This window comes from Ciconia boyciana, chromosome 13 (genome assembly GCF_034638445.1).
Source record: "Ciconia boyciana chromosome 13, ASM3463844v1, whole genome shotgun sequence".
Classification (NCBI taxonomy): Eukaryota; Metazoa; Chordata; class Aves; order Ciconiiformes; family Ciconiidae; genus Ciconia; species Ciconia boyciana.
In genome coordinates this window covers 19,194,536-19,219,374 of record NC_132946.1, presented here as the reverse complement: position 1 = coordinate 19,219,374, position 24,839 = coordinate 19,194,536, and the positions used below count along the sequence as shown (strand labels likewise).

General features: G+C 58.1%; 1 protein-coding gene across 1 annotated transcript; it reads right to left on the bottom strand.

Annotated features, from left to right (window-relative positions):
* Positions 1-287: 287 nt before the first annotated feature.
* Positions 288-24,526, bottom strand: NTN3 (netrin 3). Its single transcript, XM_072878263.1, has 6 exons — positions 23,533-24,526; positions 16,258-16,446; positions 9,293-9,442; positions 8,322-8,375; positions 891-965; positions 288-616 (listed from the first exon to the last, which is right to left on the bottom strand). Exons 1-6 carry the CDS (start codon positions 24,497-24,499, stop codon positions 288-290), a joined length of 1,764 nt encoding a protein of 587 aa, XP_072734364.1. The 5' UTR covers positions 24,500-24,526.
* Positions 24,527-24,839: the final 313 nt, after the last annotated feature.

Genomic DNA, 24,839 nt, shown 5'->3' with positions numbered 1-24,839 from the left:
TCAAGCTCCTTCAGGTAACAGGCACCCCTGGGATCCTGCTCTGCTTTGCTCCTCATTAAAGGTTTGTCATTACTGCGTTATTTTTAATACACACATAGAGAAAAAGACCCACACGCACACCCATGCGTGCACACGCACACACAAAGGGAAACCATTGCCAAAATATACACTATAGACAGAAGAGTCTGTTCACACTATATATATGTACAGAGTCTCTGGGTGCAGTCTGGCAGTGCACAGCCGGGCTGGGGCTGAGCGCGGGGTGGGACAGGATGGGTGGAAACCCCTCAGGGCTTCACGCACTTTCCCTTCTTTTCCCGCCGCTGCAGTTTCCGAAGGCGACGCGTCCAGGCGTCCCGCCACTGGATGACCAGACTGTTCTTGTCGGCCATCAGTCCCGGCCGGTCAGTGGAGTTTTCACTGATCCCCATGACCAAGTACTTCTTGCTGATCTGGATTTTGGGGCACTTGCAGGACAGGTCTTTCAGGTGGATCCACAAGAAGTTGTCGCCACGCTTGACCCGCTCATCGCGGCACTTGTAGACAGAGAGGATGTTGATGGTGAACTTGGCCCAGTTGGCCACTGTCTCCATTTCCAGGATGTTCACCTGGACGACTGAGGGAAAAGAGGGGGAGGCATGGTGAAGGGGGATGCTTTGCCTTGCTCCCCAAAGGAAGCTTTGGTGACAAGAACTACCCATCCTCAGCAGCCCCACCTGCCTCATCCATCACACCCTTGGGAGGGCTGATTTGGGGACCGCTCTCCGTGCTGGGTGCTCCCCATCCCCTGGGACGTCTGCATCTCCCCCACCCATGGCCAGCCTGTGGCCGGCCCCTGGCTGCCTCTGCAGCAAAGCCCAGCGTGGCCCAGGGAGGGAGGAGGTCCTTACCATAGTCTTTCTTGCAGTACTTCTTCATGTTAATCTTGTAGTTGCCCTTGGCTGGCTTGCAGTAGGAGTCACAGTCTGTGGAGGAAGAACAGAGGGTTGAGCACTGAAGGGCTTGAAGCACATGGGATCCCGTCCACTGCAAGGGAAGGGGGAACGGTGTGGAGGGGAAAACAGCAAGACCCAGCCTGGCAGAGGGTGGTGGGTACTCCATGTCCCAGCGCCCTCTAGAAGGCTCCTGAGCCAGAGCCTGGGCTGCTGCTGGGGATGGGGATCTGGCGAGCCCAGCTCACCACAGCTCACAGGGGCTGGTCCAGGATGGGGCTGTAGCGTATCCCACCATGAACCCCTGACACGAACACTGACACCACATCAGCTGGGAAGAGAAACCAGGTGGCTTTGGGCCCATTCAGCAGGCTGTGTCCCCTCCTGTGCTGACAGTGACGGTATCCTGCAGGATAAATCAGCACAGGGGCAGTGGAGGGAGCTTAGGCACCCTCCTCCGGGATGCAGAAGGGGATGGATGGGAGAAATGCAGGTGAGGTGGTGGTGGCCACTGGGGAGAGCAGGCAAGGGCCATGGCCAAGGAGAGTCAACCAGGACAGCTGTGGCCCTGCAAACCTGGGTGACGTGGGGAAGAGAGGACTCAGCACCAACCCCACCATCGGTGCAGCAGGGAGGGGACCCAAAGGAATGTCTGACCCCATACCAAGGGGGTCGTGATCCTCAGGGCTGACTCAGCCCTCAGGGGCCAGGGTGGTGGGAAGCATCCTCATGGGGCAGCCCCTCCAGAGACCTGCTCCTCGTTGGTGTCCCAAAAGTGGGGGAGGGGACTCAGGCTGGGGGAAGCAGGCAGTTGAGGTAAGGGGCTCTGCTCCACCAGGTCACTCCTGCTGCCCAAGCATCCCAGGCTCACGCTGCTCCAGCACAGCCAGGGAGGGCACCAGGCTGTCTTCCGCCCCACGCAGCATCCCTCCCTGCTGTCCCCCAATTCCAGGCAAGGCTCATGTCCTCAAGGAGACTTTTTTTCTGTGCATTTCTAAAGACCCCAGATTTGCATCTCAAGCAGAGGGAGGGCAGGGAATGCCTCTTTCCTTCTCCCCCAAAGGCTTTGATCCCAACAATTGCCTGAAGCAGTCCTGTTCTTCTCCTTTCTTTCCCCCTGCCATCTTCCTTTGAACATCTCAATTTGTCTCTTTCCAAATGGCACGTTTTTTCTAAGCCCATCTTTCTTCTTTTCTCTCCCTCTCGCAGGTTCTCTCTCTGGCTTGGCCCCATGTCCAGGGACGGAGCCAGCAGTCCCTGAAGTTGTCTTTGTTTGCGGGTTGCCACAGCGATCACTGGGGATGGAGGCGAGGGTCTGGGGGAAGACGGGGGAATAACAGCGCCCTGTGCCAAAGGGAGGAGGAGAAAAGAGGAAAGAAAGAAGCCCAGAAGCACAAACTCGCCCTGGGCTCTGCTGCTCTCCTTTCTGCCCGGTTCCTTTTTATCTGGAACTTTGTGCCGGCTGTTCCAAATTTGTCATTGATAGAAGTGGCACAGCACGAAGCTAATTCTTGGCAGAGGGGGGTGAGCCCCGATTCTCAGCCCAGCCCCACCGTGCTGCCACGCTGCCCCTCTGCCTGGGCTGGTAGAGCTGCCCAGCCCCGTTGCATCCCCTGGGACAGCGGTGGTGGCTGCGGAGGGGGCACAGGGCCCCTCCGTGCAGGGTGGCTGCTGAGTGCACTGAAGAGCTTGGCTGTGGCACTGAAGGTGCCCCATCCGCTGCATCCCAGGATATGCTACAGCCCCATCCCAGACACTGCTGCATCCCCTGGGACATGCTACAGGCCCGTCCCTGAGACTCTGCTCTGTCCTTTCCTGCTACGTGAAGGGGACTCTAAAAGGGAGCTCCTGCCTTATTTTGGGGAGCGCCCAGCAAGATGGGTGACCTTTTCCTCCCCAAGCAGAGCAGAGGAGGCTGTCGTGTGCCCAAGCAACCGCCCTGGCATGGGAGGGCTACCAGGCACTTTTTGGGGATGGGTGCAGGGCATGCCCCTCCATGCCCGCTGCAAGGTCCAGCCCAGGTCCTGGCCCTGTGCGAGCCTTCGGTGAAGATGCAGGATCGTATGGGTTTGCAGTGCCCCTACTGCTGGAGCCGCAGCTGGGAGCCGTGCCACCGCAGCAGTTTGCCAGTGCCATGCCATGCAGGGCCAGGCAGCGAAAGGAGGTCACTGAGGGGCACAGAAACCATCCCGCAGCCAGCATTGGTCACGGCTCCGCCATGGGCCTGCCCACGGACACTGGATGCCGTGGTGGAGGAGGGCAGCACAAACCGAGGTGTCTGGCTAGGGTGGCTGCCACATGGTGCCGAGGCCACACCGGTGCTGAGCCCATGGGCGTTGGGGTGATGGGTGGTAGGACCGGGCTGCAGGGCAGCCTTGGCCAACCTGCCACCCCCCTCGCTCAGCAATGGGGAAGAAAGAAAAGGCAGAAAAGCAGAAAGAAAATCAGTAACTGCCCTGGGCTCCTGCTCATGATTAACATAATAAAACTGTGATTCAAAAGAGCCAGAAAATAGTGTTGGGAATCAACAATTTGGGATTAGTTTGGGGATTTTTTTAACCTCAGCTTTGTGCTGAGGAACATTCCTCAAATATAAAATCAATTCCTGTTCAATTTATGTAAGAAACTTGGGAATTAAAAAAAAAAGACCAAGTAACTCAAAGCATTTTCCTTTGTTGCCTTTGAGCACATGGCCTCCATCATCGCGCGTGGGGCGGGTGTGGGTGCTGTGGCTGGGGAAGCAGCCAGGTGGGTGCCGGGGCTGCCGCCCAGCTCAGTCAGCACCCGGGGGGGCGGCTGGGTCCTAGCCCACATCTCCACAAACCGCCTCTCCCTGGGCACCCCATCCTGCCCCACAGGATCCCCCTGCAGCAGGGCTCTTCTCGGGGTCTCACCCCCGTGCCTTGCACCAGGACATGGCTATGGATGGCAGCTCCATCCCCCCATGCCCGCTGGGATGCCACATGGTGGTGCTGGGGGACGGGCTCTTCCCAGGCCCAGCAGCAGCTCTGTCTGCCCTGCCAGCCTGGCTGAGGCAGTGCACTCTCTGTCCACCCCATAAAACCATCGGGCTGGATGGCCATTGGAGAAGCCGCCTCATGAGTGCCTCTCCCCTGGCAGCTCCCAGAGCATTCCCCACTTTCCCAGCTTGTTTTTAGGCTTCCCGGACGTGGCATTACACGTGCTGCAGGGTAGTGGAAAGAAGACCAAGTTTAGCCTCTGCCTGCAGCCACCCTCCTGCCCACCCCTCCTGCTGTGTCCGTGCAGCCTGATGGGGCAGCCGAGCCCCACGGAGGGGCAGGGGCTCTGAGACCTGCGCAGAGACCTGCCGCAGCCCGAGGCTGTGAAAGTGCACCCACAAACCCCGGGATGCTGCTGCTGGGATATGCTACAGCTCAGTCCCGGACAGCGCTGCATCCCTGGAATGTGCTACAGCCCCATCCCAGACACTGCAGCATCCCTGGGATACGCTACAGACCCATCCCGGACACACTGCTCTGTCCTTTCCTGCTACGTGAAGGGGAATCCAAAAGGTACCTCCCGCCCTGTGCCACCGCTCAGTCCCGTTTGTGTCCCAAAGGAGCTCTCGGCCCCTTCGCCCCATGGGACCCTCCCACAGACGCTGGGGGCGACGACTACCACAAGTGTGTGCCCACAGAACCGCTGCCTGCTGATGCCGGTCTGGCACCGGCCCATGTACGGGCAGCAGCATCCCATGCACGGGCAACGTCTTGGCTGCTGGCGGCGGGGAGCCGGCACGCAGGAGGGATGGACAGAGCGGGGCAAGCACTGGGCGATGCCGCACGGACATGGGAGGAAGTGGATGGTGACTGGCAAGCCCGGCGCAGGCATCCCCCGTCTCCATGGGGAGAGCATGTGTGAGAGGCGGCAAGTTTGCACATCTGGTTTACTTCTCCTTGCCTTGAAAAAAAGAAGGAATATTTTGTTTTAAGAGAGATGTAACTTAATTAGGTGCTATGGCTGCAAATCTTTTACTGCTGACTTTGAATTCCTTTAAAGCCCTGTTTTGCACTCCACGAGTTTTGTTAATTCTGCTAATGGGGAACAAGGATTTTTTTTTTTCCCCACTAAGTGGAAAATATTTTAAGATAATAATAATAAAAATTACGAGAAGTGGACCCAGGACATTTCACTGCTGAGCCAGTCGGCTGCTTGGGCAAAGAGATCAAAGCCGGACCTCAAAGGCTCTGGAGGGTCGGAAAGGCAGGAGAAAGCTGGGAAGAGCAGTGCAGAGGATGGCAACATCAGTGAAAAGCCTGGACACACCCGGGGGCAGGACCCCAGCAGGGAAGAGGATGGGGAGAGGGGGCAAGCCCAGCACCTGAGCGCGGCGGCCCCAAACAATATCCCCCTGTTCCTGCAGTCTGGCACCTGCTGCCAGAGGCAGGGAGGGAGGTGGGGAAATGGGGGGAGAAGGGGCTCAGAGGCTGCCTGGGGTGGGAGGACTGTGGGGTGTTGAGGGGCTGAGTGCTTCCTTGGGGAGTGCCCTGCTCATGGGGGAGCCTGGGGGCTCCTGGGGCAGAGGGATGCAGGCAGCAGGGGCGGGTGCAGGCAGCAGACAGGGTGGGCTGCTGTGGGCAGCCCTGCCTGCAGCACAAGCACTCTGGAGGCAGGGTGCCCCAGGCAGAGCTGGGCAAGGCATGATCACCACCCCATCTCTGATCCCCCCCAGCGAAGGGGGCAGCAGGACCCCCAGCCAGGTCCCCTGCTCCCCCGCGCAGACTCTGGGCAGAGGCAAGCTACTTTGCATTAAAGATATTTGAGCTAGAAGCCAGAAATCTTAAAACAACGAACCCACAGATAAAACTAGAGGCAGTTTAAGGCAGACCTGCTCCGCTAAAACAAAGTAAACGCCCGGGTCTCCAGGAAGTGCCATTTATTTTTACACAGCTGAAAATATCCGACATCACTCTAAGACTGTTCCTATTTATAAAGCACTGGAGGGGAGTCACCTTGATTAACTCTGCTCCATGTGTCACTCTCCGTTTGCAATAAAACCATCCAAAACCCCCTTTCCCCTCCCATTTTTTTCCCTTTTTCCAAAGCCTGGTGTTCCCAGCTCCCTCCCTAGCAGCAGGCAGGGCAAGCAGGGCAGGCAGGAGCAGAGGTGGTGGTGGTCTGCCCTGTCCTGTGCAGCCTCCCCAGCAGTGTTACTATCACAGACAGCTTGGCTCTTACGGTCATCCCATCGTGCAAGATGTGCGCTGCATGGAGGACTGGCTCTCCTCCGCTGCCCCAATGTGGAGTGAAACCTCTGCCAGATCCATGCAGGGCTGCTCGACTCATGTCCTGATAACACCTCCTGTTTCCCAGAGCCTCTGCGGAGCAGGGCCGGGAGGGCTGAAACATGCCTGCGGGCGCTGGGTTGGTGCTGGGCTGTGCAGCTCTCCCAGCCCCTGCATCGATCCATGGGATCCACATGTGCATGGGGGCCAGCACTGCTCTGCGAGGAGCCGAGCTACCGGCCTCCTCCCACGCATCTCGCCCCTCCATCCCCATCCGCACGCTTTACTCCTGCCATAGCTCCATATCTTCAACACCTCTTGTCCCCGTCCCCCCTCCTACAGCTACCAAGCACACTCAGAGCTGCACACGTGCATGCACGTGGCTGCAGGGGCCACGCTGGAAGATGTTCCCAAAAGGGTTGAGGAGCACATCACAGGCATGCGCCAGCCTGGGAAGGGGCTGTTGGCATTTTCCACCCCCCAGGAGAGGTGGCTGCGAGAAGGAGAGCTGGGGAGAAGGATGCACGCAGGGCACCCTGGGATGGGACGGGGCACGGGGAAGCTCCTCATTAAATATGGACGTGGGGAGCTGGAGGTGTCCCTGCTCTCTTCCCAGAATCATGTGCCATGGGATGGAGTGGAGGATGGTGCAGGATGTCTGTTCCCCACACTGGCATGCCGGAGAAGACCAAGGTCTTGGGGACAGCAGGGTGAAGGGTGGCCCGAGGACGAAAAGGGCTGCTTCTTTCCCTAGCTTCTCCCCCTTGACCTGGCTTGGGATCCCTACAGAGGGATAGACAGTGGGATGGCTAGGAACAGCCACGCTATGGTGCTGACAGGACTGTGGAAGGAGAGGAGGGGAGAGAGAAAAGCCTTGCTACAGCCCCCTCCGATGCATGGCCATGCATGCCTCTGAAGAGCTGGCCCAGCATCAGCACAGCCCATCCACTGCTCCCACCGCTGGTGACCACCACGTAGGGCACAGAGGTGCCAGGAAGATAGATGAGACGGCAGAGCCTGGCTGATGGAAGAGGGGTGGTCAGGGAGGAGATGCAAAGTGGATGCTTTACCTGTCTGCCATGGCATCTGCTGGGCCACATCCTGCAGTGCCAGGGGGGGCGGAGCGTACTGGTGATGGCATAGGGTCCGGAGGCCAGCGCACCACCGTATGGTGCTACTGGCATGTGCTGTGTCAGGGTAGGACCTGAGGGCACCTCAGTGGGTCCCTGGCAGCCATGGCTGGGCTGGAAGAGGGACCCTAACCCATTGGTGTGGGCAGCACCCCAGCACCCACCAGTGCCCAGCCCCAGCCAAGTCTCTGCAAGAGCACGAGCAAACACAGAGTATGCACAGAGACACGAGCCTTTTGCTGCTCCAGCCTGGGGAAGCCAGGGCGGCTCTTGAGGAGCTCTGAGGACAGCGGCAGAAATGCCTCCCTCGCCCATGCAAAGCCTGCAGCCTGCTGCCGGAGCTGCCCCCCCCCCCACTGGCTGACAGCAGCAGTGACATTGATCCTCTCATGGTCCCATGTCCCATCAGCCTGCAGAGCCGGGACAAGCAGCTCAGACCCAGACACTTCACTCCTCTGGACCTGAATGGGGCAAGCCCCATGTCACCCATGCCCCAGGGGAGACCTCGCAGCCCGCGCCCTGGCACAGGGGCTCCTGAGCCTGCCTGCAGCTGGCAGCCTGCCAGCCCCCACCGCCCTGGTGCCCCTCAGAGAGCCAAGGCCCTGCGGAGGTAAAAGGCACCAAGGAGAAACCTCTTGCAAAAGGAGATTAAAAAAGCCAGCCCCCAAGCACCCACTAAGCCATAGGTGCTGTACACCACAACCCCTGCTATAACCTGCCAAGGGATGGTGAGGCCCTGGCAGGATGCATCCCTGCTTTCCTCCTCGGAGGGGATGGAGAAACCCTTTCCCCAAAAAAGCCCGGTCAAGCTTTGTCGGTCCCTTACCAGAAATACATAGGATTTCAAATCTCAGTCATTTTTTTGCCAAAATTGTTCGCCATTAATCTTTTCACCAAAGGGTTTGGTGGGGCTCAGCCCTTCTCCCTGGTGTGCTGGGGACAGGGGAGGGGGCATGGGACGTCTCTGGGCAGGGCTGGGGCCATGGGCTCAGCCCGGGATGCGGAGCACTTACCTGCAGGCGCCTCCGTGCTGGTGACCAGGGAGGTGGGGTTGATGGCAGGAATCTCTGGAAGAGAAAGGGAGAGATGTCTTAAGGAAAGGGGTCCCCATCTCTGGGGGTGACACCCGGACAAAAGCCCTCTGCAAGTGGAGTGCAGAGGGAATTTTGTGGGTCACCTCTGGCAGCTCGCTAAGAAAGATGGATGGGATGAGTCTGACCTGAATATCACAGGCCATTAAATAGACCCGGAGATGCCCAAACTGAGCTCAGTAAATTGGGACAGGCTGAGATGCTGCAGCCCCCAAGAACCATAAGTCACTGCTGCAGAGGACACACTCCTCCAGGGATGGACAGGTGAACAGATGCTCGGCTGATCTGAGTGGGCTCCAAGCTGCACAGCACAGGGATAAGTGTGGGCAAAAACAACACTTTCTCGGGACTCCTGGCAACAAAACCTGGGGGAAATTCTATCCTAACCCCACATCTGGGGAACAACAGAGGGAGACAAGCCAGCCCCGCCAGTTCACCCCCACTGCCACAGCTCCAGCAGCGCCCGTGGATGCTGCAGAGCAGCAAGTTGTTCCTCTGCTGCTTGGGTCAAATTCAGACCCACTGCAACAATAAACATGGTTTTACACTGACCACAGGATCAGGCCTTGCCCCAAACCTGACCATGCTCAGGGCTCAGCTGGGTGAGGAAGGCACCTTACTGCAGCTGAAGACACGTCCCAGCAGAGCTCTTTCAGCCGGCTCGAAGCACTAACCCAAGGGGTCTTTCAGAGCCTCCCGGGCTGGGGGAACAAAGCATCGGTGCCCCCAGAAGGTGACCCAACCATCCTGCCTTGACCACCTCCTGGAGCACAACCATGTGGATGGGCAGCCCCTCAGCTCAGCCTCCCACCCACCACAAGCCAGCCCAAGGAGAGCATCCCCTGGTGCCGGCAGGGGTCCCTGAGCGCAGGGCAGGACACGGCGGCACTCACTGATGCAGGGGGCCACCGGCGAGCGGCTCTGCTGGTAGCCCTTGGCACAGCGGTTGCAGGTGAGGCCGGTCACGCCGTCTTTGCACGGGCACTGCCCCGTCGTCTGGTTGCAGGTCTTGCCAGCTGCGCCGACGGGGTGGCAGTCACAGGCTGGGTGGTAGAGACAGAAAAGATTACATGACAGGTGATGCACAATGCAAACCCCAAACTGGATGCAACGTGCCAGCCCTGGAGAGGCGAGCAGGAGGTGGGTCCTTCCAGCGCACCAGTGGAAAGCAGCCGCTGGGGCCAGCACAGCCAAGACCTATGGGTCCAGACCGTGGCCCCACATGTGCTGCGAGCAGCATGGGCGGGAGGGCGAGCAGACAAAGGGCTTGGCCAGGGTATGGCCTCTGCTGGTGGGGATGCTCAGGATGAGCCCCTGGAGACCCCACAGCTCACACAGGCACCTGCAGCTGCCAGCTGGCATTGAAGGTATGGACACCAGTAGAACAGTTTCTTCCTGCCCGCTTTGCAGACAGCTGCTCTGGGGACAGCTGGGCATGCGTGCAGGCAGGAGGAGGGACTTCCATGGGCAGCCCCGCGCCTGCTGCCAGCCTTGTCCTGTGCAAGCAAAGGGAGCGGGGCTCACGTGGGGCCATGTAAACCCTTGTTCATGGCCAGGGTGGGACTGAGGGCACTGCAGGGACGGAAAGTGGACAGATACACATCCAGGTCTGCTCTTCCCCCACCTCAAGCCCAGGGCGATGCTCCTGTTGCAACAGTAAAAGGCATTTTCTCCACTTGCTTCCCCACCTCTGAGCTTTCCAGTCCATGGAGCTGAACTGACACTGAGCTTTTGCACAAACTTCAGCCTTGTTTTGGTTTTAGGATGGTCTGAAGTGGATCTTCGTGATGTTTCCCAAGCTGACGAGCCTCAACACCCATCCTGCCTCCTGGAGACCCCAGCCAAAAGATGTCCCCATGGCTTTCCACCACAGCCTCCCCAGGGGAAAAGCCGCACCTGAGGTGGGTGAGAGTTGGGTCTCCATCCTCAGGACAGACCCGAAGTGACTCTCCATCACACAGCACTGGATGATGGACCCACCAGGGATTGCCTAGGAGGAGGGGTGCAGGAAGGAGATGCTCACTCAGGAGAGGACCTTCCCATCTGCCTGCCCAGGGCTGGACTGGCTACAAGCTGGAGGAAGTTATCTCGGCCTCCATCAGTGTAAGAGTTGAACGTGATTCCAAAGCAAAACAAAAACATCCCCCCCCCGCCTGCCCCCGCAGCCCCCCGATGTTATCGTTTCCCTAATTTTCACCAGATGGGACTGGTGGGAGCACCACGGCGCTGCTCCTCGGCCCCCTCCCGCACAGCCAGAAACCAGAGCAAGCAGCCTCTAATGGGGACCAGATGCTTCATCCTTATCAGATCTTGGCTGGGACTGGAAGCGGACGTCTTTCTGACAAGGATATTTTGGGGGCTCAGCTGTGATAACAAATGACAGCGAGCGAGGGAGTCTTGGCATGACGTAGGGCTGTCGGAAACACAGCGTCTTTCTTCAGCCACAACAGGCTTGTCTCCTGCCAGGGCAGCCAGCTCTCCCCAGTAAGCCAGGCTTTCCCGGCTCTCCTGACCCTGTCAGGTCATAGGGGACCCCCAAAGGTCCTAAGATCATGGGATGGTCCAGCCCTGGACTGCGAGGAGCAAAGCCGGCAGCAACGGTCCAGTGCTTGGTCAGCCTCAGATGACCCATGGGAACAGCACTGCTGCTTCGCCTGGAGGAGAACATCGGGCTTACCACCCTCTCTTGAACCACCATGCTCTGGAACATTTCAGCTGCATCTTGATGGTCTCCCTATGCCTAACCCACAGGGCTCTTCTGTGCAGGCTCAGCTGGAGCCTGCAGCACTTGGAGGAAGCAGGTGCCTTTGACGAGCTGGCAGGTACACCTCTTGGAAACCGTCCATTGCTTTGTCTCTTTTCTGCTAGCAAAGGCTTGGGTTTCTGTTAGTGGGGCTGGGCATGAAGCATCACCCATCCTCATCACCACCTGTGCTGGAAAGAGCAGCCCAGTGCCACCAGCATCATGCCGGTGCTGCCCTGAACAAGGGGCTCTCACCCCACCACTGATGCTCGGAGTGCTCCCAGGGCCACAGTGCCCGTCTCCAGCCGGCAAAGTCCAGACCACCCCAGAGCAGCTGGGCACAAGCCCTGCCAAACACCCACTTCTCTGAGAGACATAACTGTGCAGGGATTGCTCAGAGGTCCCTGCAGCCATGACTCCTGCTCTGCATGCACAGCGACAGACAGTCTGTGCCCTAAAAAATTTATGGCCGAAGGCACGCTTCCAGCAAAGATTTATACAAGCGCTTAGCTTCACACATTGTGGATAACCTCTTGGGCCCCAGCGGTGTATTCCTGGTGTAAAGTCTAAGGATGGACATAAATCTCAGCACAATCAGGATCCAATTCATGTAAGCAGATCCCTCTTCATGCAGTAGAAGGCGGCTTTCAATGACTCCTGATGTTTTACCTGGATCAGCAATTAAGGCAGTTTTGCCCATCTTGCATCCACAGCAGATAGGTGTCTTTGGGAGATGAGCTTGGTCTCTGCCAGACCACTCTCTGGCCCCTCGCCCCACCGTAGTGGGATTTCCTGCAGTCCCACAAAAATCCATTGCTCCTTCCCGCTCTGATGGGAACAGCATCCCAGGCAGTGCTCGGTGTTTACCCTGACCACTCCCACGTACCAGCATGCCTGCATCCCACCACTCCAGCTGTAGCATCTCCATCCCTCCTTGTCCTGACATGACCCACAGAGGGGGGCTGGCCGGGGGACCCCATCCCAGCACCAGGGAATGCAGGCGCTGGGGGCACAGCACAGCTCCATGCCTGCTGCCCACTCACCGAGCCCTGCTGCTCACAGCCCTGCCGATTGCCAGGATCTGGCCCACAGTGCTTGAATGGTGGATTAAGTCACTAGCTCACAGCTTAACTCATCGAGCTGTGCTTGCCAGAAAGCATGTCTTGCACCTAATATTGAGGGTATTTTTGCATCTTAAGGCTTAGCTGCTACTGCTTCACCAGTTTTCATTGGAGAAAGCTCACGGTTTACAGCTTTGTTTAAATTACAGGGATTAATGCACAGCCATTCTTTATTTGACTTTTCAATTACCACCACTGAATTAATCCTGTAGGTATTTCTGCCTTTTCCATCCTCCCAGCTTTTCCATCTCGCAGCATCCAGTGGTGACACTGGCTGCTGGCGGGCCGGCAGCTGGAGGGAAGATCTTGCCTCCCCGCTCACCAGCCAGTGGCTGAGGGCTCCTCTTGGTTGCCCGCAGGAGATGCAGGCTTGTGCAATCTGCAATTGATATTTTTGTGCCTATTTCAAAGATGTTGCATCCCAGCAGAGATGAACCATGGTTGGATAGTTATTTAGTAACATGCTTTGGGGTTTGTTTAAATAAAATGTAGTAGTTCCTGGCCTCTGGGCTAGTATTTCACCTCCTGAATATGAACTGAGCTTCGTTCCTAGCACCTGCAAAATCTGCCTTTGCTGGGATGCTCAGCTTCTGCCCTGGACCAGTGCTGCGGTGGGTGCAAAAGACCTTCGCTCAAAGCTGCACATATCAGTTCACAGCAGCTTGCTCCACACCTGCTTTTAAGATCTGCTGTCACGAGCCTTGCTTTTCCTTTTCTTTCTTTTTTCTTGCAGGAGTGTAGGTATCTGAGCTGTAGGTACAGGACACAACTTTGGAAAAACCAAGTCCAAACTGTCTTGTCACATCTCCGTGTATTTATATATCTCTCTGGCAGCACCAGCTCCCATTCATGGCACCGGGCAGGCAGGCTCACAGGTGCTGGTCCTGCTCCAAGGAGCTCCCAATCCCAAGAGATCCACCACTGGATAAGTACAAGAAAGGGTGGAAATTCTCTCTGCTTTACTGAAGGAGGGGCAGCCAAAGAAGCAGAAGCATCAGGGATTTTATTATTAACTCGGTTCCCTGAGGCAGAGCCAGGAACTGGCTCCCAAGTCCCAGGGTACCGCCTTTACTGCCAGATCCTCCTCAACATATGCACCATAGCAGGGGACAGCCCTTGTGCACATGTTCATCTGGCTGGGCTGAACCTTTGCAGCATTTCCAAACCACAGGCAAACCCTGCCAGCCCTCCGGAAGCGGCAACCCCCGGACCAGGCTGGCAGAGACCTGCCCATGGCTTGGCAGAAGATGGGCAGGGGAGGGAGGTTTGTCTGCATGGGGGTACCTGCCACAGCACCCCACTCCTCCGCTCTGCTGCAGCCCGGGCATCTCTCGCTGGTGTTTCTCCTGCACAGGGGCATCAGCCCTTGCCCTGTCCCACCAGCTCCTGAGCATCCCGGGATGCTGTCACCCACCCCGTACCCTCCAGAGGAGCCACCTTGAATCCAAGATGCTTTCCATCACCTTAATGCTCCACAATTACAGCCCTGCGAGGATGGTGGAGCAGGACTTGCCCTGACAGACCGCAGACTGCTGCCTGCATTAGGCAGGCGCAGGCAGACGGAGGCAGCCAGGACCCCTCTGCTTCCTCCATCCTTGGCCCTGAAAATGGAGGGACCTGAGCCACAGCCCACTGCGCCCGCAGCGTCCCCGGTTCCACAAACTCGTATGCAGCTCCCACCCACACGTCGAGCCAGGCCATATTCAGTTACCCTCCTCCCTGCTTCCGGCACCTAGCGAAATCCTGCTTGCTTTATTTATTATTTTATTTTTGGTAAGTGCTCCCTTCCCTGGCTGGACCAGAAACTGAGACCTCAATGCCCAGCAGAGGTGGCAATGGGGACCCCGGGTCCCAAAGGAGGCAAACACCTGCAAGGCTTCCACTTTGCTTGGGAATTTATCAGATAATTTTGGTAGCAAAAGTAGAAAGAGCTGGTGAACCAAAGGGGAGCAGAAACCCCTCATTCAGGGAGGGGTGGGGAAGTTGGGTGCTGCCCGCAGAGGATGCGAGGCAAGGTGCAGGTGGCACAGCCACCCCAGTGCCACATGCGCCCCAGTGCCAGTCGGGCTGAGCCAGGGCTGCCTGCAAGCCCTCAGCACTCGAGGAAAATCCTCACGGAAGAGGGAATTTTGCTGCAGCTGCCCCAGTCCAGTGGTGCTGCAGCAGGAGCCGGGGGCTGCTGCCATCCCTCCCTGGCCTCAGTCAGAGCCAGGACCCCTCCCAGGAATGGGACACGGCCTGAGATGCTGTGCTATAGACCTTCAGGATGCATGCCTTGTTCTGCCTCCTCCTCTTCCTCTCTCCCAGTGCCTCCCAGTGTCACCAGATGCTGGCACCTGGCATGGCTTTGGGACCGGGCTGCCACCTGGCACGAGCCCTGTCAACAGGAAACCCTTGCTGCTGCTGGGGGGCTGCCATGCCCATAGCCATAGCTGTGACATGGCTTGGCCAAGGCCATGGGGCTGTGAAGTAGTGCGTGGTCCCCCGGGGACAAGGGCCTCTGAGGTGGGACCTGTCAAGTCAGCTGCTCGCATTATTAAAAATTACTAGCTTGCCGTTTGCTAACGAGCTGGCCGCAGGCAGGGCTCCCCCTGCCAGCGCCCGCTCAGCTGCGCTCCCACTGCCGCCGCAGCGTCGGTCAAACGTGGGAAGTTTCTCCCTTTGCTCCATCCTCTCGACCACTCCATGGGAACAAGGATGGGGAGAGGCAGGGGCGGCTCACACAGCACGGGCAACAGAGGGATTTTACCTACTACATCCCGGACCCAACTGAGCCATACCTACAAACAACACTAATGCACCCGACAGGGGAACCCCAAAAGCCAAATCCTTCAATTCAGGTCTGTGGCCACAACAGTAATGGTCCAAAACCAGCTTCAGCAGTTCCTGTAGGCTTTACATAAACACACTAGCATCATGTCCTCGCAGCAGCGAAGGTGCCCAGTGCCCGTGCAGCTGCACAATGCACCAGAGAGGGACGCTGTGCTCCCTTCTGGGAGGTACTTGCAATCTAAGCTGGAAAAAAAAGGGATCAGGGATGAATTCCCGGCCTCAGAGCAGCCACGGCCAACCTCCCGCCTGCTCCAGTGTTTCAGCCTGGATCCCACCAGTCCTTGGGGACAGGCAAGGTGTTTTCTTATCTCAACTTCTTTGGTGAAACTATTGTTTTGGGGCTTCACAGAGAAAAAAGGCTCCACAGAGGGGGCTGAGCAGAGAGACATAAGAGAAACCAGACAGGCTTGGCCAGAAGCTAGAGGAGGGAGAGGAGAGGTGCAGGTCCCATGACATTTGGCACAGGCTGGGGACCTTGCGAGGTCAAGCTGTGGCTTGATGGCTTGGAGCCAGCGTGGCTCCTGGCCAGCTCAGGGACAAGCTACCCTGTTTGCAGGCACCAGGAGCCATGGTGCTCAGCATCTCCCCAAAAACAGGTCCGAAGAGCCACTCCATGGCTGAAATACATGGGGTCCTGCACTGCAGTCCAGCAGGGTGATGGAAACCTCCGTCAGCATCCCCAGCCCTCTAAGGCAGGGAAGCCACTGTGGGTCATTTTGTGAAGCAGCTTGAATATTTCCAAGCGTGTCTATGGCCCAGACAATGTCAGCGACAGAGATGAGTTTTCAGCACATTTAGTCATGCGCCTTCTCCAGCACCTGCCCAGCATCTCTCCAAACACCGACTGCGGAGACCATAACTGCAGCCCCATCAGGACCCTCCCGGGATGGATGGGGCTCCTGGGAGCCTGCTCGCTCCCTGCCTGTTGTCCTCCCCATCCCTCAGGGAGATGCTGGGCTCAAAGCGATGTCCCTGCCTGGTGCCCTTGGGGTGGCAGAGGTGACCAGGGTGACGGAGGCTGGAGGTGACCTGCAGCTGCTGAAGGAAGCAGCCAGGCTCCGAGCAGAGCAGAGGGATGTCCCAGGGATGGGAGGGAAAAGTGAGGAGACCACAAGAGATTATATCACCCATGCTGCCTGCGTGAAGACCCCCCCCAGCTTACCTTTGCAGGCCTTGCGGTCTGTGATGGACTTGCTGAGGTCCCGGTAGAAGCCCTCCTTGCAGTAGTGGCAGTGCCGCCCCGCAGTGTTGTGCCTGCAGTTGAGGCAGACGCCACCACTCTTCCTGCCTGAGAGCTTGTACAGCTCCATGTTGAAGCGGCAACGCCGGGCATGCAGGTTGCAGTTGCAGGCTGCAAGGAAAGGGGAGAGGGTGAGGGCTGGAAGCGAAACCTGGGAGCCCCCCTGGGTGAGCTGGAGCTTCCCCGGTGCCCTCCACTGCTGCTGGGGGCCAGGGCTGCCTGCACCAGGGGAGTGGGACAGGCAGGACAGGGCAGGGCATGGCACAGCCAGCCCCAACATGCCGTCCAGATGTGCAGTATCCGCTGCCCCATGGGGCCGGTGCTGGGAGGTCAGGGCAGAGAAGAAAGGGCGTGGGTAGGGACGAGGCACCGCTTGGCTGAAGGCAGACAAGTGTGGGAGGGAGGGGTGCAGCTGGGGGGTCTGGCAGTGCCAGCCGGGCACCTGCATCACTGCTGTCCCCCCTTTCCCCTTCCCCAGCAGCCGGTTCCAGTGACAGAGCCCGTCTGACCTTTCGGCAGGACCACACGCCTCATGCCAGGGGGTGTGACGGCGTTGCCCCTGCTGCCTCACAGGGTGCCATCCTCAGCGTCAGCAACGGAGCTACCAAATTCCTTATATTTAAGGCTCTACCCTGTGTTCATGTGCACACACACAAAGAAGCTCACATTGCACACGTGTGCACGTGCACACATGGGTTGCTCACACAAATGTGCACAAGCACACACACAAGCTCGTGCATACAAACATGTACATGTGAACATGCATGCACACAAATGTGCACCTAAATATCCACACTGTTACATGTGCACACACACAAATGTGCACACACGTGCACAAACATGCACACAAACATGCATGCTCACATGTGCAAGCATACACATTCATACACATGCTCACATGTGTGCATACATACACATGGATGAATATGCATGCACAGATGCTTGCACATGCACACACACACGTGGACGCTCCTGCAAACACACACACACGCTATTTTTTCATTAGCCACAGGAACCATGCAGCCCCCCCGCCCAATTCCACGTGTGCGAGATAAAAAGGCAAAGCAACGCCCGTTCCTGCTTAACACTCTTGCAAAAAGATAATGGGAACAAGATTTCCTTCGGCAAAACGCGGCGCCCTCCTCCCCCAGCCCCGGCCCCCTCTCTGTGCCGGTAAATTGAGGTTGGGTGAGAGTTTTTCCAGGCGTACTGTGAAATTCATTAACGTGTCAGCCCAGATTTAACTGCTTAGGCCTGGCTTGGCGGTCGTGTGAAGTTGCCTCCCCCCCGGCCAGCAGCGCCGGTGGGAGCTTCAGCCCGCGCAGATCAAACGCTCCCTCGCCCGCCTCGTTGCTCCGACCTCGGAGACACTGGGGGAAGAAAGCCGGAGTGAACCCTAGCCCTAAAAAAGAGCCTTTTCGGAGGCTTAAATGAGTTGAGCAAAAGGTTGGTGCCGGCCTCGGTGCTGCCGGCACCATGCGCTCAAACCTCAGCTCCCCCTGGAGCTCCCCCGCGTTATGAGATTAGTGTAAAAATCACATGGCAGGCATCAAAATAACACTCCGGCATGGTGGTAGGTGCCTTTGGGGGCTTGTGCCTTTTAAGCTCGTTTTTTTTTCCCAGTGCCAGTGAAAAATAGGGACTTCTGAGGCAAATTCTGAGACGGGGCTAGGTGCTGGGATGTGGCGCCTGGAGGAAAAGCAGCAAATACTGCCTGTGGTCCCAAGCAGCCTAGGATGCTGCTGTGCTGGGAATGCCAACACTTGGCCAGGCTTTGCCAGGACCAGGAGAGATGCGGTGAAGTACCCTGAGATCCAGGCTGCTCTTGCACTCATCAGATAATGGGACAGGGACAAGCCGGGGGGGTTCGTGCCACTGAACTGAGGCAGCCGCACATAATTGTGGCAAAGGAGCAATTTTTTGAGGGTAGAGGGGCCTTGTTATTCCCTTGCATCACTGAAAGGCCAGCCGGGTCACCCCAAAAGGCAGCTTTGCTGTCCCACTGGGAATGCTTGGGGCCACCCCCACGAGCCCCCGGCATCCTCTGGGGAAGGAGAGGGGACGGCAGCCCAGAGGGGAGGCGATGGGCAGCGGAGGAGAAAGGTCAGGTAAATGATTCGCTGCCATCGGCGCAGAGTCCCGCTCTGCCTCCAGTTTAATTGGTGAGAGAGTAACTGGCTGGAGCCTTTTTGTGGCATCACCAACCTTGCCACGGGCTGGGGGCCCTCCTGGCTGGCACGTCCCCGTCAGCCCTGGGGCACCTTTCCCTGGGAACATGCTGCAGATCCTCCCAGGAGCCGGCTTTTGGGGAGAAACCTCCTCTTGCTGCCCAGCATCGTCCCCTCTGCCTGCAGGCAGTGATGCTGCCCGCTCTGGGTTGTTGCTCCCAGCTCCGGCTGGGTGTCAGCAAACTGCCACTGGCTTAGCAGGAGCCAAGCCAGGCTTTTTGGTGAGATCCCAGCCAGCCGACATGGGGACCTGGCTGGGCTTGGCCATGCTGGGATGGGTGGCTGTCCCCTGCTCAGGGACAGGGTCACACCAGCACGCGTGACCGTCCCCTCACCCCCCCGGCGCAGCTATCCGGAGCTAATCGGGGCAGACGGGTCCCCCCTCTTACCCAGCTAAATACTTGCACTGTTCCTCAGCACTGACTTGGTTGCAAGCTCTGTCTGTCTCCTGTTAATCACTAATTAAAGGCTTGAATGTTCCCTGCTGTTTGGGGTATTAATAAGAATTTAATTGCACAGTTTGGGGCTAATTACGTGGTAGCTCTCTTCCGCCCTTGTACAGTATGCCCAATTAAACAATCATATGATCAATTAAACAATCACAAGATCTAATAATTTACAATAATAGACTAATTAAATGTCGGCACCTTGCAATGAAGCAACTTTCTGTCCCGCTTTTGATGGTGCTTGAACCCCTGCCCAGGCCCTGGCCGCCCCACAACCTCTTCTCCTCCAGGCTGCTGCAGATAGAGGAGCCCAGGGCAGTGGCACAAAGGGGTTTGGGGCAGGGACCCTGGCACAGGGCAGCACTGTGCGCCAGGGTGGACGCATGGCAGGCAATGGAGCCCGCAGGGCAGGAGCGGGGCTCGCCGCCCCTACAAGTTCCCTGGGAATAATTAGTGAAGGCAGCCGGCTCAGCGAAACCCTAGACCGGCTGCTGCTGCCAACCCGCAGCGGATTCGAGCTACGCCCCTGCTTTGGCTGGAGGAGAGCCCAGCCGGGACGGTGGGGCAGGATGGGGCTGCACCTCCACCCCGGGGACAGGAATTGAGACCAGAAAAGCCCCTTCCCTCCCATCCGCACTGCCCCTCCATCACGGGGAAGGTGTTCGGAGAGAAGGGCTGGGGCTTGCACCTCTACTGCCAAGAAGCAGGAGGAGAAGCAGAAGCAGGAGGAGAAGCAGAAGCAGAGAGTCCTCCCCGAGGTGCTGCGAGCTCAGAACAAGAGTGTGAGGAACAAGGCTGAGCCACTCCAGCCCCATCCTGGGAGTAGCAGGGCTCAGGATGGTCAGAGAAGTTTAAACCCCTCCACCACGGTGGCTGTCTCCCGCCTACACCCTAGATCTGCTCAGATGCTGCACCCCATGGGGAGCAGGTGCCCAGGCAGGGGTGGTAGGGGGATGCTGCCTGCTTGCCCACCTCTGAAAGCCACCACCTACCCCGAACCACTCCCCCCTGCTCTCCCCAGGGAAGGACTGTGGCCAGTGCTGCTGGGAACCCGCTGGTTTCCAGCACATCTGCTGGGGAGAGGGTGAGGAGCACCCTACTGCAGGGGACATGGCAAGGGAAGGGGCTGCAGGTGCAACTGCCAACAGGCCAGCAGCAGCACAGGTCCTGCTCCATGGGTAAAAGCCCAGGCCAGCTCACTGGGGGATTTCTGAGATAATTTTTGCATGGGAAGCACTGAGATAAAAAAAGAAAGCAAACATGTACAGGAAGGGGCAGAGGACACGGGGGAAGCACATGGGATCCTCAAATCCCTTCACCCCTCTGGGGATCAGTGTCTTCAGGCACTGGCATCCCGGATTGATCACCACAGCACCCCAGCCCGAAGCGGAGGGAGCAGCAGCCAGCAAGGTCTTCCCAGGAGAGCACAGCCCCTTCCCTGCTGAGCCCCCCAGATCAAAGCGAGCCCCATGCATTATCCCGGTGCTCTGGGGAGTGCTCCTGCCGCGGCAGCCACAAAGGGAACAAGAGCTCCTGCATTACCAGGGAGGGCATCAATTACTTCCAGTGGCTGCCTTGTGCTAATCCGCTTCCCCCCCTTCCCCAGGCCGGGTGTTTCGGGGACAGCCTGCCGAGGGGGTGACCGGGCTGCCCCGAGCAGCTCCACGTGTGCAGGCAAGGACCAGCAGCGGTGGTGGGCAGGAGGAGGCGTGAGTCTGCAAGAATAAAGCTGATGCATCACCTGGGGGAGCTCGGGATTTCAGCTATCATGCTCCCACTGGCCGCTCTGCCGGGATTATCCTTCACGGAGCCTGACTCAGGCTAAAAGCTGGGGGGACACATGGATGGGGACACGTCTCTCTCTTTCCTGCTCTTCTCTTTCCCCTGTTTCAGGCAGGGCACACCAGAGGGTACACGGAGCATCCCAATATTGTCAGGGCGAGCTCCCCGTGGGACACGCAGCCCTTTTGGGGTATCGGGAGAGCCCCCTGTGCCCGTGGACCAATGGCACTGCTCTCTAACCACCAGGGACGGGACCACGCACCCTGCGCACAGAGCTGGCACCGTGCCCACTTACCAAGCCGGCAGCATGGCAAATCCACTGTTGCCGTCCTGGATGCGACATCCTCAAACCTGCCTGCTTGCAAAAGTCACGCTGACCCCCATAACACCGCAGCACAGCAATGTCCTTGCCACCCTACGGCAGCTGTGGTGGGGTCACACCCCGCGCCGATGCTCAGACCTCAGGCGTCACTGGGCTGTGTCACCTCTGCATTTCCCTGCACCAGCCAGAGGCAGAAATTCTTGTGAAATACGAAAATTTTGTCTTCACCTCCAGCTGTGTGGATGGATCTCCCAGCACCATGACATGGTGCAGGACATCAGTTTGTCCCCATGCTGAAGCAGGCAGAGACTCCTGTGCACTGGAGGGGGACAAACCCCCGTGCAGGGCACTGGGGAGCACAGAGCCAAGAGGTGACATCCCAACACGACCTGAGGCTGTACCAGCCCCGTGGCTCCATCCGGATCCACTTTTGGGGTGCTGCAGCCCCCGACCCTGCCCCTCAGCTGGGCTGCCAAGCTCCTGCATCCATCCGTGAACCCTCCTCCTCTTCCTCACCCCTCCCTGGCCACACGCAATCATCCACCAGCCCGAGCCAGCACCACCGATGCCCGGCCGCAGGACCAGGGTCTGAAACCCTGCAGCCCCCGGGCTGAGCAAAGGGAACTTCCCGGGCGGCCTCTCCTTTTAATTGGTGCTAATTGCTGCGTCTGTTCATGCTGGCTGGGGAGATGTCATTGTTGAAAGGCACAGAGGGGAAGGCTTGGGGAGCTAATCCAGCTTTCAGCCGCTAAGCCCTTCGGAGGCGGGTGATGGAGAAGCTCTTTCAGGTCCCTTCAGATAGGGCACAAAGCCCGAGAGAGGAAAGGGAGAAAGAAGGGGAGCGAATCAACAGGAAAAACTACTTTCACAAGCAACTCGTGGAAGGGTCTTTGTGCGCGGGGCTTGTCAGAGGGGAGCTTGAAGGGACCGTGCCGCACCCCCGCCTCCTCTGCTCTCTGTCGTTTATCTATTCAGCCCCATCTGCCAAAAGGGTGATGCAAATGGGGGCGGGGATGCTCAGGAGCATGGCCCTGCAGAGCGGGACCCTCGCCCTTCGATGGACAAGATGGAATGACAGACAGGAGATCTGCAGATGCTCCCCCAAAATGAGCTTCCTCCGGTTTAACCCCTTTTGTGCTGCAGAGCCACCTCCGCTGCCTCTGCTGCTTTACCGGAGGATTTGGCGGCAAGGAGGATGTGGCGTGGGGTGCCACAAGGGAGGCAGCCATCGGGTCGGGGTGCTCCTTTTGTCCCAGGGGGTTTCCATGGGTTCACCCACCAGCCAGAGCCCTCCCCTGCCCAACCTGCTGACAGCTGGAGGCAGCAGCCATGGGCAGGGTGTGGAATTGAGGGGTTTTTTTCTGAGCTTTCCTCCAAAACTCATCTTTCTGAGGAAAGTGGGAAAACGCAAGGGGTGACGCATTCCCACAGGGCATGAGGTGGTTTAAAGCATCAGCTGTGGCACTTGCTTTGAATCCACTGCCTTTTCAGCCATTCTTAGAAGAAATCCACTGTTTTATATATATACATATATATATATACTTAAGCCAACAGCTGGGATCTCAACAAGACATTGATCACAAATACTAACAAGTCCCTCTGACCTCTGGCACATCCACTGAGCCTTTCAGGGGCTGATTAATGGTATGGCTTTCCCTTGTCTCCATCCTCCTGACACCCCCTGGGACCCGGGCTCTGGTCCAGGAGGAGCGAGAGGCTGTTCCTCCCTCTCCCAGACCTTCACAGGGCTCTGGCATCCCCCAACTGTATCCCAAATCAGGACAAAAGGCAAAAACCTCCACCAAAATCCCACAAACATTCATGAGCGGGACAGCCAAACAATGCCAGTTTGATGTTTTGGAAATGTTTCATTTCGATGACAGTATTTTTAACTCATAGAAACCTTTGCAAGGACAGACAAGCTAAAACTGCCACGCAAAGCACCATGCCAGACCGAATGCAAATGATAAAATGTTGAATTGGGGTATCTCAAGTATTTCCTTAATCTCTGCCAAGTTTTGCTGCCTGCTCCCTGCCCCAGAGCACATCTCACAGGGGACCGCCATGTCTCCCTCTCCTGGCCCAGGGACAGCTGGTTTGCTGCCCAAGAGAAACGCCCCCAGCCAGGCATCCTGCATCCCACACCGAGGTTTGCTGACAAGCTGGAAGACACTGGTGATTTTTCAGAAGGTTTTGGTGCTTTGGCTCATGGCCAGACCACCGCACCTCCAGAGGGGCACCCGCAGCAGAGACAGGGCAAGTGCTTGAGCCTTTCCCAGCCCTCCAGCGAGGCGGATGCTCCCCAGCACCTCCAGACAAGCACGTTCCATCACTTCGGCTCAGCACCCATCACTTCCTCCCCCAAAGACCCGTTTGGGGGTTTCAGCCCCAGAAAAAAAAATATTTAAAAATCACTTACCCAGACACTCGTTGGCCTCGCGGGCGCTGGCCCGCTGCCAGGGCCGGTCATAGTGGAAGGGCTTGCAGCGGTCACACTCAGGACCCTCTGTGTTGTGCTTGCAGTCACACACCAGCTTCTGCTCCTTGTCCTTCACGCAGCGTGCTGCGTGCCCATTGCACTTGCAGCGTCCACCGACCTGCAGCTCCCCCACCGCGTAGTAATAGGGGGTCGAGCCGGTGCCCCCCTCCTCCTCGCCGGCATCCCGACCGCCCAGGTCACGGAAGAGATGCGGGCGGCTGAAGACCACGCGGATGTCGGTGGCCGTCACCCAGTCCTGGAGCACGGGGCTGCTGTCGAAGTCCTGGGCAGAGGGTCGCCCGTCAAGGGTGCTGAAGGCAATGAGCCCGCCGGTGAGGGGGTAGAGGTCAGTGAGGCCATCAGTGCAGAGGGCTTCCTGCTCGTTCTGCTTGGTGACGGTGGCTTTGCTGGGTTTGCCGTAGATCTTACGGCACTGGGAGGAGTAGTACTGGTATGGCACCCAGGTCTTGCCGTAATCCATGGACTTGAGGATGGCGGTGGACTCGGGCCGGGGCGAGCAGAACTGGAGGCTGACGTAGACCACCTCGAACTTCTTGCCGAGGGAGAGGGTAAGGGTGACGTTCTGGGGTGAGTGGTGGAGAGTTTCCGAGCGCCAACACGTCATGTTGGAGGCGGTGTTGAGGTCGGTCAGATAGGCGGGCGGGTGGGCTCGGCGGGGGTCCGAGGCATTGCAGTGCCGCGTTGGGGGCTTCCCACACGTGCTGGAAGCTTGAACCTCCTTCCCGAAGGCGGCATTGACGAATTCAGGGATGCAGCGGCGAGGAGCGCCACTCTCGTCATAGCAAGGGTCTGGGGGGGTCTGCTGGGCCACGAAGGGGTTCACCGTCTGGGAGAGGCCCAGCATGGCAGTGGTGAGGAGCAGGCGCAGGAGCTGCAGGACCTCCATCCTCCCAGGGCGAGGGAAGCGGCTCCTCCCTGGGGTGAGAGCAAAGAGAGCGAATGGCGCCGGCAGCCCTGCCAGGAGTGTCACAGCCCCGTCACTGCCCATGCGGGGAGGCTGGTAAGGGATGGGAAACACCCCTGCGTCTGTCCCTTGACCTGTGCATGCCTTCCCACCCCACATCTACTGATGCAGCATCCTGGGAGCAGGACAGGGAGGTGATTACTTTGCCTTATCTACAGCGATCCCTCGCCACTCATCAGCAGGAGCGAAATACTGTGGGAAATGGCAGAAGGAGCTGAGCTTTGGAAGGAGAGGTTGAGATCAAGGGTCCAGCCCTTCCCAG

Bases quoted from the DNA above. Each gene is read 5' to 3' on its own strand.
- NTN3 (XM_072878263.1), bottom strand. From the start codon at position 24,499: ATGGAGGTCCTGCAGCTCCTGCGCCTGCTCCTCACCACTGCCATGCTG. The intron at 9,443-16,257 runs GTAAGCTGGGGG...TCTACCACCCAG, and splicing joins AGACCGCAAGGCCTGCAAAG to CCTGTGACTGCCACCCCGTC. The intron at 966-8,321 runs GTAAGTGCTCCG...CTTCCTCCACAG, and splicing joins CAGCACGGAGGCGCCTGCAG to ACTGTGACTCCTACTGCAAG.